The following is a 15,458-nucleotide window of genomic DNA, read 5'->3' on the forward strand; positions in this document are numbered from 1 at the left end:
TTTCTAGAAGCAGCACTTGCTATTGCAAAGAATAATGGTAAATAACCTTTTTTTTTTTAATTAGGGGGCACACCTAGTTTGAAAAGACTGTGGCTGAACCAAGAGCCGGGAATCCAAGGCCTGCGCTTTGACACACTGCTGGCCTGTTTCAATCTTTCCTCGGCGAGAGAAGAGCTGCAGACTTTAGAAAATCCATTTAAAGCTTTATGCTGCCTCTTGATCTACCTCTTTGTGCAGGTAATGTCAGAGTGACTCGTTCTGGTAGCTGCAATCCATTGTTGACTTATAGCCTTCATCTTTCATGAGATACTGTACTATGGGATATTGCCATAGGGCGGTGCCTCTGAATCATCTTTTTCCATAATGTGTTTCACAGAACTTTAGACCTTTGAGATGCTCTTAAAAAAATTGAATTAGGGCATCTTTTGGGGTGAAATAAGTTTGAGAAACCCTACTTGCTATGTCTAACTCTTGAGGTTTGTAATGGAACTTATATAATTTGTAATTATAAAAGTTAGTTTGCTAATGCTGCCAGAGTGCAATATACCAGAAATGGGTTAGCTTTTATATTTGGTATTTATTGGTTTATGTTTATAGTCCTTGAGCCATGTAAATGTTCCAGTTAAGGCATCGAGAGGATGATGCCTTCTCTGAAGGAAGACTACTGGCATCTGGGGCTCCTTTGTCAGAAAGCGAGGCACAGGGATGGCATCTGCTGGTCCTTTGCTCCTTGGTTTTGCTGCCTTTAGCTCCTAGTTCCGGTGTCTTCCTCTGTGGGTCCTCTCTTAACTCCACTGGGGCTTTTCGCTCTCTGAGTTCACTCCGGGTGTTTCTCTCTGAGCTCCTTGGGCTTTTCCTGCCTTTCATCCTTTCATAAAGGACTCCAGTGAGTCTTCAAATTGAGCGGGCCACATCTCAGTTGAAACAACCTAGTCTACCCCCACAGGACTAGATGAGAAGAACATGGCTATCACTCTCTCTCTAACTTTTCCTTCCACAACCAAATTTCTTGAAGGAGTTGCCTGCATTTGCCAACTCCATTATTTTCCTTCGTTTCTACTCATTCTTCTGGAATTCCTTTGCAATCTAGTTCTCACTGTCATTTACTCCCAAGAAATTGTAGTTGCCACTGTTGTTGCATCCAGTGAACACATTACACTTTCTACCTCTTAAACCCTCTCAGCAGGAATAGCTCTATTGAAAGTCTGTTTTCTCCATTCAACCCATTTTCCTTTGTAGGCTCAGTTTCCTCCTTGTACCCTTAATGTTGGGTTCCTCAGTTTATGGCTTCAGTAACATTTATGTGCTGTAGCCTCTGCTCTGTTTTTAGTGTTTCTCCCAGATTTACCCATAATTTCAAGCCACCCACTTGGCATCTCTACTTAGACTTTTCATAGGTACCTCCCAATTGAACCTGTCTCATCAGGTGGCCTTTTCAATGAGAAAAATGCTCAGGCAGAAATCTGGGCACCTAACTTGACTTCCTATTTTCTTACCTGTCCACAGCTTGTCAGCTTCTAAGTCACTTCTGTCTTTTTAGCCCCTACCTGTTTTCCTGGTTACGCCATTATCCCTTAGCTTGTTAAATCTTCATAATTGGTCTCTGATTAAGTGATCTCTGATTAAGGTACTGCCATTACCAGAGCGTGTCCTATCAAGTGTGCCTTTATTTTGTCTGTTTCATCTCACCAAATGATATCTTTCCTTAGGTCAGGGACTGTATATTTACTTATAATTACATTCCTAATATATAACAAAGTAGTATTTTCCTCAAATAAGTGGGGAAAATTGTGGTAGCAGGAATTCATGTTTGTAATCTTGACAGGGACCAAGAGGGGAATGAGCATTTGTAGATTAAGAAGAGGTACATCCTGGAGGAGATTTGACCAGAAGTTTGAGTGTAATAGCTCCTGACCAAATGATTGAAATAACCAAAGGGGAAACTGACTATTTGCCATGAAAATATACCCTGAGTCCAGTAGACAAAGGACCACTGGACATTGAATGGCTGCTATCACCAGCTGATAATCAGAAGTGGATCAAGTGTTTATTTTATATTCTGGAGACAAGATTTATGACCACTATCAAGATCTGAAAGGACAAGTGCATTTTACAGCAGTGCTCTCAAATCTGGCGATACCTCAATACATGTAACAAATTTAGTTTTCAGATACTGGCACATAAAAATGCAAAGTACATGGCAGAATTCTCGCCTGCCATGCTGGAGACCTGGGTTCGATTCCCAGTGTCTGCCCACGCAAAAAAAAAAAAGTGCAAAGTAAAAACAGTTCCTGTTATTGGAAATGAGAAATTCAGCATGCAGTTCTTGTTCAGCCTTCAGGTATAAGGTGTTATGTTGATGGGTCAGAAAATCAGAAATTACTTTAAAAATTAAAATGTGAATCAGAAGAAAATTCTCTTCCATTAGAATATGAATGGCAAAAATTGTTTAACTCAGAAAATGCTCACCTCCTGGTTTTCACGTATTATGTCTATTAAAAAATACCACTATTGAGTATTCTGGGACATAGAGTTATACAGTAAGAAACAGAGTGGGTTCAGGTCAGTGCCTGCTACACCGGGATTTAAATGGAGCTGGAACAATTTCAGGAGCTATTATAGGAATTGTGCTTTCTCTTTTGCTTATTGGTCTTATCTAAAAAGTGCAGAAAAGAAAAATGTGAAAACAAAGTTCATCATGCTATCAGGGAAGATGTACACCCTCCACAGAGCTGCATGTCCACAACCAGGAGCTACGTCAGCAGTTACCATTCATCCCTGGGATCCACATCTCCTTCCAACCTCAGAGGACATTCCAAGGCTCAGTATAACCAAGTCCCAAGTGAAGACTTTGAATGCGTTCCTCAGAGCCTGACTTTTGCACCTGCCAAGGTAGCCTCCCCCAGTTGAGTACAGTGGTAGCAGTGCCTATGATAATTTCAGCACAGAGCAAGGATAGGTCTGTGGTATGAGAGCCTCCATGCCTTTCCTCTATGCTTCCACACTTCTTCTCTTGTCATTTAAAACCTATTCTGTTCTAAATTAGGTTACCACCCTTAAAATATATCAAAAAGAATTTCATCAAAGACTTTAAGACATTTACTTCAAAAGTTTTGTGTGGTTTTATTGAAACAAAGGATATTGAAACAGTCAAGGCATTAAAGTTACTAAAGATAACTTTAGCATGTAAAAAAAAGAACTAAACCTTCAGCTTTGAACCAGCACAGCCAGCATTCCCAAACTTCTTTGACCATGGATTCACCTGTACTTTGTCATCATTCTTTTAGTCGTGGGTGCTATCGTTACTGGGCTTCCTTTAGTGTAATGGTTAAAAGGTCTGGCCCCATAGTCAGAACTGGCTGGAGTCCCACCTTTTTCACTTGGTAGCTGTGTGACTCTGGACAAATTATTCTGAGTCACATTTGTTTATCTAAGTCACATTGTTTATTATCTAACAGATGTTTCTAAGTCACATTTGTTTATCATCTAACAGATGTTTAATGAGCACTTACCTTAGTGTTCTAATCTGAAAATGAGATAATAGTGTTTTCATCTGGTTTTAGGGGATCATATTATATAAAACATAAAAAGTGTTTTGTGCTACTGCTGAGTGAATTGCTCACTGGTATCATCATCATTATCCTGCTAAACTAGTGTGCCATAGACTACCCTCTGGGAAATGCAGTACCAGATCCTTAATGTTAATCTCACTCTATTTGGGTGATTTCTTTTTCATTGATTTTATTCTTAATGTATATATGAACATTTTAAAAGGTCAGTAAAAAGAATTTTCTTGTTAATAGTTTTCCACACACATTTTTAGATACCTTAATGAAAGAAGGCCTAAAAATACCTTCCTTCTTCCATCCCTACCTTCTCTCCATATCTTCTTCTTCCTACCTCCCTTCCACAGCTTTATCGCCTGAACAGTAATCAATAAAAAAATGATTTTGTCTCACTGTCGTCATAACAACAACAAAAAGTCCTTAAAAATGAGTGTCTGTTTCTTTAGCCTATCTAAATAGTCTCAAACTCTTTTGACCACTTTAAGCCATCTTGTCGCCTCCTCTAATCTCTGCATAGGATGGGTCTATTCTGGCATAACCATTGAATTATCATTTTCTTGGAACTGAAAGTTAGGTGATTATGTTTTTCAAACCTGAATTCTCATTGTCTGCAAATTACTCATTGTCATTAAGAAATTTTTTGTAGAATTACACCCCAAAGGAGTATTATACTGATTTTTCTATCCTAACTGTCCTCTTGTCCCTGGCCCCTTCTACAGCTAACACTCCATTTAAAATATCATAAAGATTTGATAAGGATTAAATAACTCTTAGAAATTTTGTTGCTTCATTATTAGTTTTACATTTACCAATATAAATTTTATTTATTTATTTTTGGCATTACTGTTTTGAGCCAAATATTTACAAATTATGAAACAGTAGAGGATGGTAGGAATTGTTTAATATTTAAATGTAAACAAACATTTCTTTTATTATATATCCATGCATATATTTTTTATTAATGTTTTATGTCCATTGTTTATTAATCCACCGAAGCTGTGGTTGAAATTGAGCCGAAATGGAAATTGTAAAGTTGGTAGATAACCGATAAGGTGAATTTCATCAACCATAAAAATGAGTGTGTTTTGTTTCCAATATGGAGATAGATAGATAGATAGATAGATAGATAGATAGATGGATAGACAGACAGACAGACAGACAGATAGATAGATATGAATGACATTGTGATACCAATTATAAGACATATTTTGGATTATTTCTCCAGTAGTATTAATGGGTTGTGTTGAGCACATTCTCATGATTCATCTTAGCTCTGTTTTCTGGCTAGTTGTTCAGTTGACCTTCAGTTACTACAATTCACTTCAAACAAAAAAGATCCAAAATCTCAGAACAGTAGTTTTACATCTATCTTTATATACACCTAAAGGAAGACAAATAAAAGAAGGAAAATTTTTACTTGTACCTTTTTTCCTATTTATAATTTACTTTTTTTAAAACTGTGCAACATATCATATATACAAAACAAATAATGAAAAAAGCAATAGTTTTCAAAGCATTCTTCAACAAATAGTTACAGGACAGATCCCAGAGTTTGTCATGGGCTACCATACCATCCTCTTAGATTTTTCCTTCTAGCTGCTCCAGAATATAGGAGGCTAGAAGGAATAAGTATTTTTTTATCATCACAATCAACTTCTTTTTTCTTATTTGTGAAAAATGTCATATTTACAAAAAAGCAATAAATTTCAAAGCACAGCGCAACAATTAGTTGTAGAACAGATCTCAGAGTTTGATATGGGTTACAATTCCATAATTTTAACTTTTTACTTCTAGCTGCTCTAAGATACTGGAAACTAAAAGAAATATCAGTATAATGATACAGTAATCATATTGTTTATTAAACCCTAACTTCTCTGTTAGGTGTTCACCATCACCTTTGATCTTTCTCCCACTCTTTAGGGATATTTGGGCTCTGGCCATTGTAACTTACTCATGTTATAAGTAATTCTAACTTACTCATGTTGTAAGGGGTCAAGAGATGAAACTAGCTGATGTTCTGGAGAGGCTGGCCCCTCGAGGTTTTAGGATTTACTTGGTCCAGGGACCCATCTGGAGGTTGTAGGTTTCTGGAAAGTAACCCTAGTGCATGGAACCTTTGTAGAATCTTATATATTGCTCTAGGTGTTCTTCAGGATTGGATGGAGTGGTTTTGGTTGGGGTTTGGCAAGTTATGATAGGTAGCAATGTCTAACTGAAACCTGCATAAGAGTGACCTCCAGAGTAGCCTCTTGATTCTATTTGAACTCTCTCTGCACTGATCCTTTATTAGTACCCTTCTTTTCCCCCTTTTGGTCAGGATGGAGTTGTTGATTCCACAGTGCCAAGGTTGGACTCATCTCTGGTAGATATCTCCCATGCGGCCAGGGAGACTAGATGTCATATCCCATGCTGGGGGGAGGTCAGTGGTTTCACTTAGAGTTGGGCTTAGAGTGAGGCCATATCTGAGCAACAAAAGAGGTCCTCTAGAAGTAATTCTTAGACATACCTATAGGTAGGCTAAGCTTCTCCACTACCTAAATAAGCTTTACAAGAATAGACCTCAAGATCAAGGTATTGATTTGGGTGTACCTAAAAATTAGACACAGTATCAGGGGATTCCCCAATGGTAAAGTTTAATAGCTCCATATTTTTTTCTCCCATCCCTCAAGGAACTTTGCCAATACTTTTTGATTAACTGCTTAATATATTCTAGGATGTATGCAGGCACTTATAATTTATTTTTAAACAAGAATGATTATAGTATAATTTAACATAAAATAGACTTGATGATTTGGCTTTAAAGGACACATTTAAATTGTAACTTTTTAAAAGTTGAAAGCATTAAAACCATACTTGGTAAATCAATAAATCAGTAGTATCCATTAGATTAAGAGGTACTGTATTATTATTCACAGGGATAATTATTCTCTTATAATTAAGACTAAAGTGATAAATTTATTTAAAAAATAATTTAATTTTACATAGTTATGCCTAAATTAGAAGACTTGGTGTGTGAAATGGGATGAAATCACTTACTGATCAGTGTATAACACCTACAGAGAAGCTAAATACTTATTTCATCTGACCTCCAAGTTAACAAAAAAAATACAAAACACAAAAATAAAAATATTTAAATGGCTTACCTGAGAAAATCATCAAGAAAAGTAAGTTTACTTCATAGAATGTGAATATAATATGTAATCTATAGTAGAGCAAACACTTTAAAATAATGATATTCACTGTGTAGAAATTCTAAAAAATTGGATATTATTAAGACATTTGACATCTATGACATGTTAACTACAAAGATGGTGGTGAAGTTTGAACCAGTTAACTACAAAAAATACGACATAGGAAAAGGTTTTCTTTTTTCATATATTGATATTTTAATATCAGCCTTCCTCAGAAATTGCTAATTGCAAGAAATAGAATGAAATTCCAAAAAAACTCAGTCTAAACAGAAAGAGAAAGGGCTTATGGATTTAAAAATATATATATTCTGTGCTTGATCTTGCTTCTCTAGATGGGGTCTCTTTTCTTGGTGATGATTAGTATACATTTGCAGATGTTCTAGTTTTCCAGTGAGGCTTTAGACAGAAATGAAGAATGTGTCATTGCTAACTGGAAAGAAGGTGACCTTTGTTTTCACGTAGCAGGGAATTTGGCAAAATGTATCCCGGTGTTGGATGCAAGGCAGAATTTGAAGGCAATGACCTGGGATACCTAGAGGAGGAAATTCCAAACTAAATGTGGAAAATGCAACCTGGTTGTTCATTGAAGGTTATAGTTAAATGCAACAGGAAAGAGAGAAGCTGAGAACTGAACTCTTGGGTTCAAGGAAACCAGACACAGATAGCTTAGAAAATTCTGAGCTTTTAGAAAGCGAGTCTCCAGAGAATAGTGCCCCGTTTAAGGATTTAACCAAACATGGAACCAGTCAGCCATTTCAGCACAAGCTAGGATTGGAGATGGAATTATCCAGAAAGGCTTTGTGGAAAATTCTATCATCTGATGGTTATGATCCCTGTATACTGCATAGAAAACCAACAAGTTTCTTGCGAGATCTGTATGAATGTAACCACTACCAATCTGGTCAAAAAGAGAGGGAAGGGACAAGATTGAAAGAAAAATTTCTTCAAAGGCAGAACCATGGAAGCTAACATCTGAAGCCAAGAAATCTCAGGCAAGGAGAGCAGACCCACCTGTCCACGTGAAAAGGGTGAGTTTTCCCCGGAAATAGAGGGTGGGCCATATGCCTCAATGTTCAGGAAGAGCTTGGGTGGCCCAGGCCTCACAGAAAGTGGCCCATATTCCTTGGGGTTGGGGGAAGCCTCACTGCCATTCCGATGTTCTGGCAGGATTGAGCATGTGCCCTGGAAATGGCAAAGAGTCCATATGCTGCCCTGATACTCGGGAGAGGGTGGAATTGAGAAAAAGGTGGTTTCTCCAGCATCCCCCAATTTTACAACCCTCATCCTAGCTTTTGGAAAGAACAAGACCACTGCGTAAGCCCCTAAAGAGGATGGACTGCTGTTCTCTGAAGCCCTGTGGAGGAAATGTCATTTGATAAATACCTCTCAGACTCTGAAGTCTCATGAAGTATTCCCTGCAAGTTTCTGAAACTGTTTGTGTCCAGTGACCCAGTTTTCCTTTGCTCCCTATGGCAGTGGGAATATCTATCCTATGACTGTTCTTCCTTTTTTATATAGGCAGCAGATAACTTGTTCTGAGTTTTCAAGGTCCAGAGCCAGAGGAGAATTTTTACCCTAGAACAGACCATGCCTGTAACTGATTTTGATGAGATTTGATACTGGTTTTGACTTTGTATTTTATTTAGATTTTTACTGAAATGGTTTAAGGCTTTTGTGATATGTGATGGGATGAATGTATTTTATATATGAAAAGACTATGAGAACATGTCTTTTGGGGGTCTGGAGGGTAGAATGTGCTAATTTTAAGCTGTTATGTACCCCAGAGAAGCCATTTTCTTTCAATCCTGATCAAATTTTGTAGAGCCAGATCTTTTATTTAGGGTGGAACCTTTGATTCAGTCCATACTGGAGATGTAGCACACCTAATTGTGGATGTGACCTTTTGATTAGATGGAGACTTGAGTGACTCCACCTACTCAAGGTAGGTCTTGATAAGTTTTATTGGAGTTCTTTAAAGGGGGAAACATTTTGGAGTTGCTAGAGAGCCAGTGGAGATGTAGACTTTTGGAGATGTTTGGAGTGCTGAAAGCAAGAGCAAATGCCTAGACACAGACATTTCGAGGTGAAGAGCCCCTCAGACATTGCCATGTGCCTTCCCATGAGATGCTAAGCAAGCCGGAACCAGTTGTGTCCCAGAAAGGTAAATGAAGGCCCGCAGATTGAGAAAACCTTCTCGACCAAAAGGAGGAAGAGTGAAATGAGACAAAGTATCAATGGCTGAGAGATTCCAAACAGAGTCGAGAGGGTATCCTGGAGGGTATTTGTATGCATTAAGTAGATATCTCCTTGGTATCCCAGATGTAATGAAGAGGCTGGAGGGAACTGCCTGAAAATGTAGAGCTGTATTCCAGTAGCCATGTTTCTTGATGATGACTGAATAATGATATAGCTTTCACAGTGTGACTGTGTGATTGTAAAAACCTTGTGTCTGATGCTCTTTTTATCTACCTTGTCAACAGACGAGTAGAACATATGGAATAAAAATAAATTGTAGGGGGAACAAATGTTAAAATAAATTTAGTTTGAAATGCTAGTGTTCAATGAAAGGGAGGGGTAAGGGGTATGGTATGTATATATATTTTTTTCTGTTTTCGCTTTATATTTCTGTTGTCTTTTTATTTCTTTTTCTGAATTGATTCAAATGTTCTAAGAAATGACCATGATGATGAATATGCAACTATATGATGATATTGTAAATTACTGATTATATATGTAGAACAGAATGAGCATATGTTAAGAATGTTTGTGTTTCTTTCTTGTAATATTTTTTTAAAAAATTAATAAAAAAAAAATGAAGTCCCACAGATGCTTAGGGAGGAAACCACTGGCATCAGAAGCTGGCAGCAACACAACTAGGAATAAGGACCAACAGATACCAGCCATGTGCCTTCCCACGTGACAGATATTGGCCTTTCTTGAGTCAAGATTTCTTTGTCTAGGTATCTTAGTTTGGACTTTTTTATAACCTTAGAACTGTAAACTTGTAACTTAATAAATTTCCTGTTTAAAAGCCATTTCATTTCTGGTATATTGGTATTCTGGCAACATTTAGCAAACTAAAACACCAAGATAATTACAATCGCTATCATTTATACAAAGGTGACACTTGGCTTTGTAATAGAAATGGGCATAGTAATGGGTCAGTAAGAATATTATTAGATCTCAGCAGTCAGTCCATACCTTCTGCTTGGGTTGAGATGATGAGTGGGAAGCATACTTTACAGTTTTACCCTTTCCCTGACATCCATCACACCACCTTCCTTTTTGAAGAATTTAGCAAATCTTTCAAAGAGAGGAAGTTTCATGGTGAGGAGTCCCTGATTTATGGTGGGGTCATTTTGATCTGGGACAGGCATATTAGCTATTTTCATTATCCAGTAAGAATCAATGAAATTGTTATCAGTGGGTTTGTTGTGTATCTTCTTTGTTTTCCCTCAAGCCTTTATCTGTGACAGAGTACACTCCTCCGTAAAAAGTGATTCTGACTTTTGCAGTGGAATTATTTAGGGAGAGGGTACCTTAGTGCATAGTGTTTTTATATGACTAGCAAAACTTGATGGCTAAGCTAGAAGAGTTGCAGTCCCGTAATCACGTGAGATAGGAGAGAATGCCTAAGGAAGAGCAGGGTGCTGCCCATGGTGTCTGACCTTTTTCATGACCTTGGCTCTTCAGCTCCTCTTTATAATGACCCTTCTTCATTTTCATTGTTTGACACCCAGCTATTGCCAGACTGTCTCTTTCTTTCTCTGTTTCTCTGTCTCTCATTGTTTCTCACTTTTTTTAATGTCCTTTGATTCCACAAAGGATTTAACGGCCCTCATATTTTAGGGTTTATTTTAAACCAGAATTCAAGGTCATAAGTTTCTTAAAAGACTGGTGAAGTTGGGTAGTTATACCAGCCCTGCTCAACCCCCCCAATTCAGCCTCACTGTGGATAAGTATGGTAGCATGAATTATGTACTCCATAAACAAGCACATTTTCTTAATCTGCATTCCTGTGGGTGTAAACCCATTGTAAATAGGACTCTTGAAAATTATTTTTGGTTAAGGTGTGGCCCCACTGAATCAGGGAGGGTCATAATCAGATTACTAGAGTTCTTTATTAGCAGAAGAAATTCAGACATAGTCAGAAAAGGCCACAGATAGGAACTAGAAGTCAGCAGCATCCCAGAAGAGGAAGGAGAGGACATTGGCATGTGATGGGGAAGCCAAGGAACCCAAGGATTGCCAGCCAGGAGGAAGCAAGCTTCAGGCCTCCAAAGCATGAGATACTAAATTCCCATTGTTTAAGCCAACCCACTGTGTGGAATTTATCATAGCATCCTGGAAACAGACATTTTTTTGGTACCAGAAAGTGAAGTATTGCTACAGCAAATATTAAAAACATGGAAACAGCTTTGGAATTGGGTAATGGATAGAGGCTGGAAGAATTGTGATCCACTTGATAGAAGAAGCCTAAATTCCTTTGAAGAGACTGTCAGCAGAGATGTAGTTATTAAAGGCATTTCTGGTGAGGCCTTAGAAGGATATAATGAGGAAAGGTGATGTTTGTTAGAAAGTAGCAGAGAACTTCATGCCCTAGTGTTGGACTGAAAGTGGAACTTGTAAGTGGTATACTCAGATATTTAGCTGAGGAGATTTCCAAGCCAAATGTGGAAGGTACAACTTATTTTCTCCTTGCAGCCTATAATAAGATGCAAGAGGAAAGAAATAAGCTAAGAATTGAACTCTTTAGCTCAAAGAAATCAAAAATCGATGTTTTGAAAAATTCTCATCCTACCCAGGTGGATAGGATACGCTGTGAAGCTATAGGCCCAGAGCCACTCTGTCAGGGCCCTCCCAGGGTTGAGTCACAAAGGGTCAGGGTTTAACTGAGCAAACCTTGCTAAAGTGGATGTGGCTGAACATGAGTCCAGGCAACCGTTTCAGAGAAAGTTATGATTGAAGATGCAGTTTTCCAGGAAGGATATGTAGGAAGTCTTTTTCTCTGATGGTTTGGACCCATTTGAGTTGTAAGCAGAGCTGACAAGGTTTTTTCCAAGATTTATATGAACAGAAGCATTTCTAGCCTGAACTGAAAGAAACAGAGAAGGGACGAAATTGAAGGATGACTTCAAGTGTAAAATTATGGAAACAGAATTTTGACAGAAAAGATAACCAGAGAGAGGGGCTGCCTCATGCAAGTGGAAAGGGTGGGTGCATCCCCCTTTTGGTCAGCTCGTCCTTGTTAGGGCCATGCTTATTTTTGGAGCTTGTGTCTCACAGTGCCAGGGCCAGTCATGTTCTGTGATAAGAAGGTTAGTTGTATTTTATGTTGTTAGTTGCCAGATTTGTGTTCCTGGAAATTATGTCCCATGCTCGGGGGCAGGTTCAGAGTTTGGCTTAAGGAGAGACCACATTTGAGCAACAGCAGAGATCTTCTGGAGATGGCTCTTAGGCGCTAATTCTAAGTAGGTTTAGTTTACTATTATAGAAATAAATTTCATAAGGGCAAGCCTTAAAATTGAGGCCTTGGCTTCCTGGGGAATTCCTAAGAGTTTTATTTTTCCCAGCTTCTTAAGGGACTCTGCAGACATTTTTTACTTTTTGCCCTAAACCCTCTGAAATGTAGAGTATAAGACATTAACTTGCACAAAACATTAAGATTTTATTCCTTATTCCAGGTTTTATATTAAATAAAGTTTAATTAGGTTGTTTAATTTACTAGACAGATTAAATTACTGCAAATTTTGGACAAAATAAACATTTTTCTTTTGTCTTACACAAAAGTTAAAGCTTTAAAATGCAGACAATATTATTTTGTACGTTGTATATTGTTTTGTCGTGTTTTTAACTATATCAGTTTCATTATATTTTTTAATTGGAGTTTGAGGATTATATAAAGAGTAAAGTACCTCAGAATTTAATGATAGCTTTTTTAAAATAGCTAAAACCGCGATTAATAACATCATACCATTATTGAACATTATATAGATTAGTATTAGGATATAACATTGATAGTGAGAATACTGTTAAATTTTTAGGAATTTATATAATATTTAAATATATGAATATTTTGTTTATTTGTTTAATTAGTAATAAGATAAAAAATTTAAACATTATAATATATTTCAAGCACTTTTTATGCAATAGGTTAAGTTATTTTAGTACCTTAGCGCCTTATTTATGCAAGGTGAAAGAACAAATTGTTTGTAACAGTTTATTACTAACAGTGAAAAGACTTTTTTTAAAAATAAAGGATAATGCCAGCATAAACATTAATAAGAATATTATTTTGATATAAAATATTTTAGACACAAAATTTGGATGATTAAGAAAAATTGTTTTTAAAATAGTTTATATTAAGAGCATACTAACAATTTATGTTAATAGAACACAGAGAAAATTTTCATTTTATATGAATATTTGGCATAACACAAAAGCTTTTCTTTTTTTGAAATATATGATAAACAGACATTAAATTTTGGTTAGTATTGATTATGTCAGACAGAATTTACTTTTATAAACTTCTTTATAACTTTTTACACTTATTTTATGACAATTTATTTTTACAAACTTCAGTTAAATTATAAAAATCCACTTATTTTTATTAAACTGAATTGATTTCTTAAATAGAATATATTTGCAGTATTAGCATATTTAAATTTTATTATATTTTATATGTGTTACTATTATTAGGTACATTGCTTAGTTTATGCAACCTGTTAGGCTACTTTAAGAGGAATTTTGAGAATGTACTTATAAAATTGGTTTATTTATTAGTAAATTTAAATTTAGGGAGAACATACTTAAGCAGAATAAAATTCCATTTGCTTAACTGAAAGATTCATTATTTAATTTCTTCTATTGTTTTTATAATATTTTTAAATTAAGAGGAACTTTTAAAGTACATTGACTCTTAAGTTTTTGGAAATATGCTGAGCTCATTGAATTTGTACCAAGCTTAAATTTAGGAAAACCTTTTAATTGATTGTATAGACAGAAAGATATTAGGCTTAGAGCTTGTTAATAATTTTCTTATTAATTTGTTGTCACTATCCAGAGGTATGAGACTATATACATTGAAAATGCATACAGACATAAATAGGAAATTTATTATTTGAAAAGAAAAAATATTTTTGAGAGGGATACATAAAGGACTGAATATACCATCTCATCCCATCGTCATTTTTTGTAGAAAGGGGATGAAATAACATATTTAATTTCTTACTTATAGTAATATTTTTATTTTAAATTGTAATGAGGTTAGATTATGTTATAGAAAGAAAGCCTTTTTATAGACTTATGACCAAATACTTTAAAATTTTTAATGCAGCCTAAAGATTCCCTTTTAAAATAATTTTTGTAATTAGTAACCAGTTATGAACACTTGATTTATATAAATGTAGGAAAATACTAATTACCAATTAGACTGAACAAATTAGCTAACAAACAGGCATTAATTATTTTAACATACCAAATGTATTAGTTAACAATTAAACAGATATGAAACTTATGGGATAGAATAGCACAGAGGAATAAAGTTGTTAAGTTTGGGAGAAGGAACTTCTAGACCATATGTTAATTGGGAGTGCGGTGTTGTGGGGCAACATTTTTGTCATTTAAAGGGTATTGTGGCCAAGCCAAATTGCAGAGAAAAATAAGTGATTTTTTGTTGTTGTTGTTTTGTTTTGTCTTCTTTTTTAATTGGAGTTTACCAAGATTGTGAAGTAAACATCTGACAGAGGTAGAATTAGGAATTGTTAGGGTGTTACCCACGATTATTTGTTAACTTTTAATATGGAGGGGGAGGTTTGCTATGTGCTCAGGATTTTGCTTGCAGGAGGCTTACAGAAATCTGCTCATGGAAACTTTTGTTTAACTGCTCCTTCTGAGGGTGACGGTTACCAGCTCCATTGAAGGCTTATGGTCTCCCTAGGAATTTGCCTCTGGGACATGCTTACTCTTGTTGGGTCCCTGCAGACAGGAGGCTTACAGAAGTTAGCATCTCCATTGGTGGCTTATGGGCCAGTATAGGATTAAGTAAGGTTAATTTACCCAGATTTAAGATCCAGGCACAACAAAGCAGGTGTCCCCAGTTTGTTGTTGTGGATTAGGAAAGTGTGCAGTCTTGCTTAAGGCATTCCCCAATTTTTTTTTTTTGATTGCTACACTGGAAAACGAGAGTTTAGACTGAGCTCAGGCTTTGGGCCAGGCACACTGAGGTGGGCTAAGGTATCGCCAAGACACCGAACAAAACTCTCACGGGGGCATCTGGGCAGAAAGGCATCACCTACCTAAGGCCAAATTGGTTGTAGTCATTTGAATGCCATGGATGTGAGCTGGCATCACATTAAGATGATCTGAGGTGGAAACTCAAGCTGTCAACCACATGGAAACTATAGCAACCATGCTGGTTCAGTGGGTGGAGTGACTGGAAGGCTGATCCTGTAGCTCTGAATGGCTGGAAACTTAAGCCTCAGTTCCATCTCCAAAAGGGGTTGACTGGAAGGCAGTTCCATAGCTCCGAGGGGCCAGAAAGCTAAGCCTTTAGTCAGACGTCTATCCCGGGTTTCGGCACTTGTTAATGTTAGGCACAGGGTCACTAAAGGATTCCACATGAGATAGCAAGTTAAAGCTTAAGGGGTTTATTGCTAGAGAGAAATAGATTGATAGAGAGCAAAGGTAGAGCAAGCAGGTA

At 36.7% G+C, this 15,458-nt stretch overlaps 1 protein-coding gene and 1 pseudogene across 20 annotated transcripts in view; both read left to right on the forward strand.

The window, feature by feature from the left end:
- The window catches only part of FAM120B (family with sequence similarity 120 member B), a 203,219-nt gene that overhangs the window by 68,291 nt on the left and 119,470 nt on the right, over positions 1–15,458 (forward strand). For 14 of the 20 annotated variants that reach the window (XR_013174402.1, XM_077157954.1, XM_077157950.1 and 11 more), the window contains 2 exons: positions 65–237; positions 7,708–7,785. The exons of 1 other annotated variant lie outside the window; for it this stretch is intronic. Coding sequence is in view for 18 of the 19 variants with exons in the window: in XM_077157954.1 (XP_077014069.1) it covers positions 65–237; positions 7,708–7,785 (251 nt within the window). In the remaining variant the exon portion in view is untranslated. Of the gene's footprint in view, positions 1–64; positions 238–7,707; positions 7,786–9,575; positions 9,718–15,458 lie in introns of all 20 variants that reach the window. 5 more of the 20 variants (XM_077157955.1, XM_077157949.1, XM_077157958.1 and 2 more) reach the window with 2 other exon arrangements.
- LOC143681153 (coxsackievirus and adenovirus receptor homolog pseudogene) lies at positions 244–7,701 on the forward strand (annotated as a pseudogene).

The sequence above is a fragment of the Tamandua tetradactyla genome, chromosome 4 (assembly GCF_023851605.1).
Source record: "Tamandua tetradactyla isolate mTamTet1 chromosome 4, mTamTet1.pri, whole genome shotgun sequence".
Classification (NCBI taxonomy): domain Eukaryota; kingdom Metazoa; phylum Chordata; class Mammalia; order Pilosa; family Myrmecophagidae; genus Tamandua; species Tamandua tetradactyla.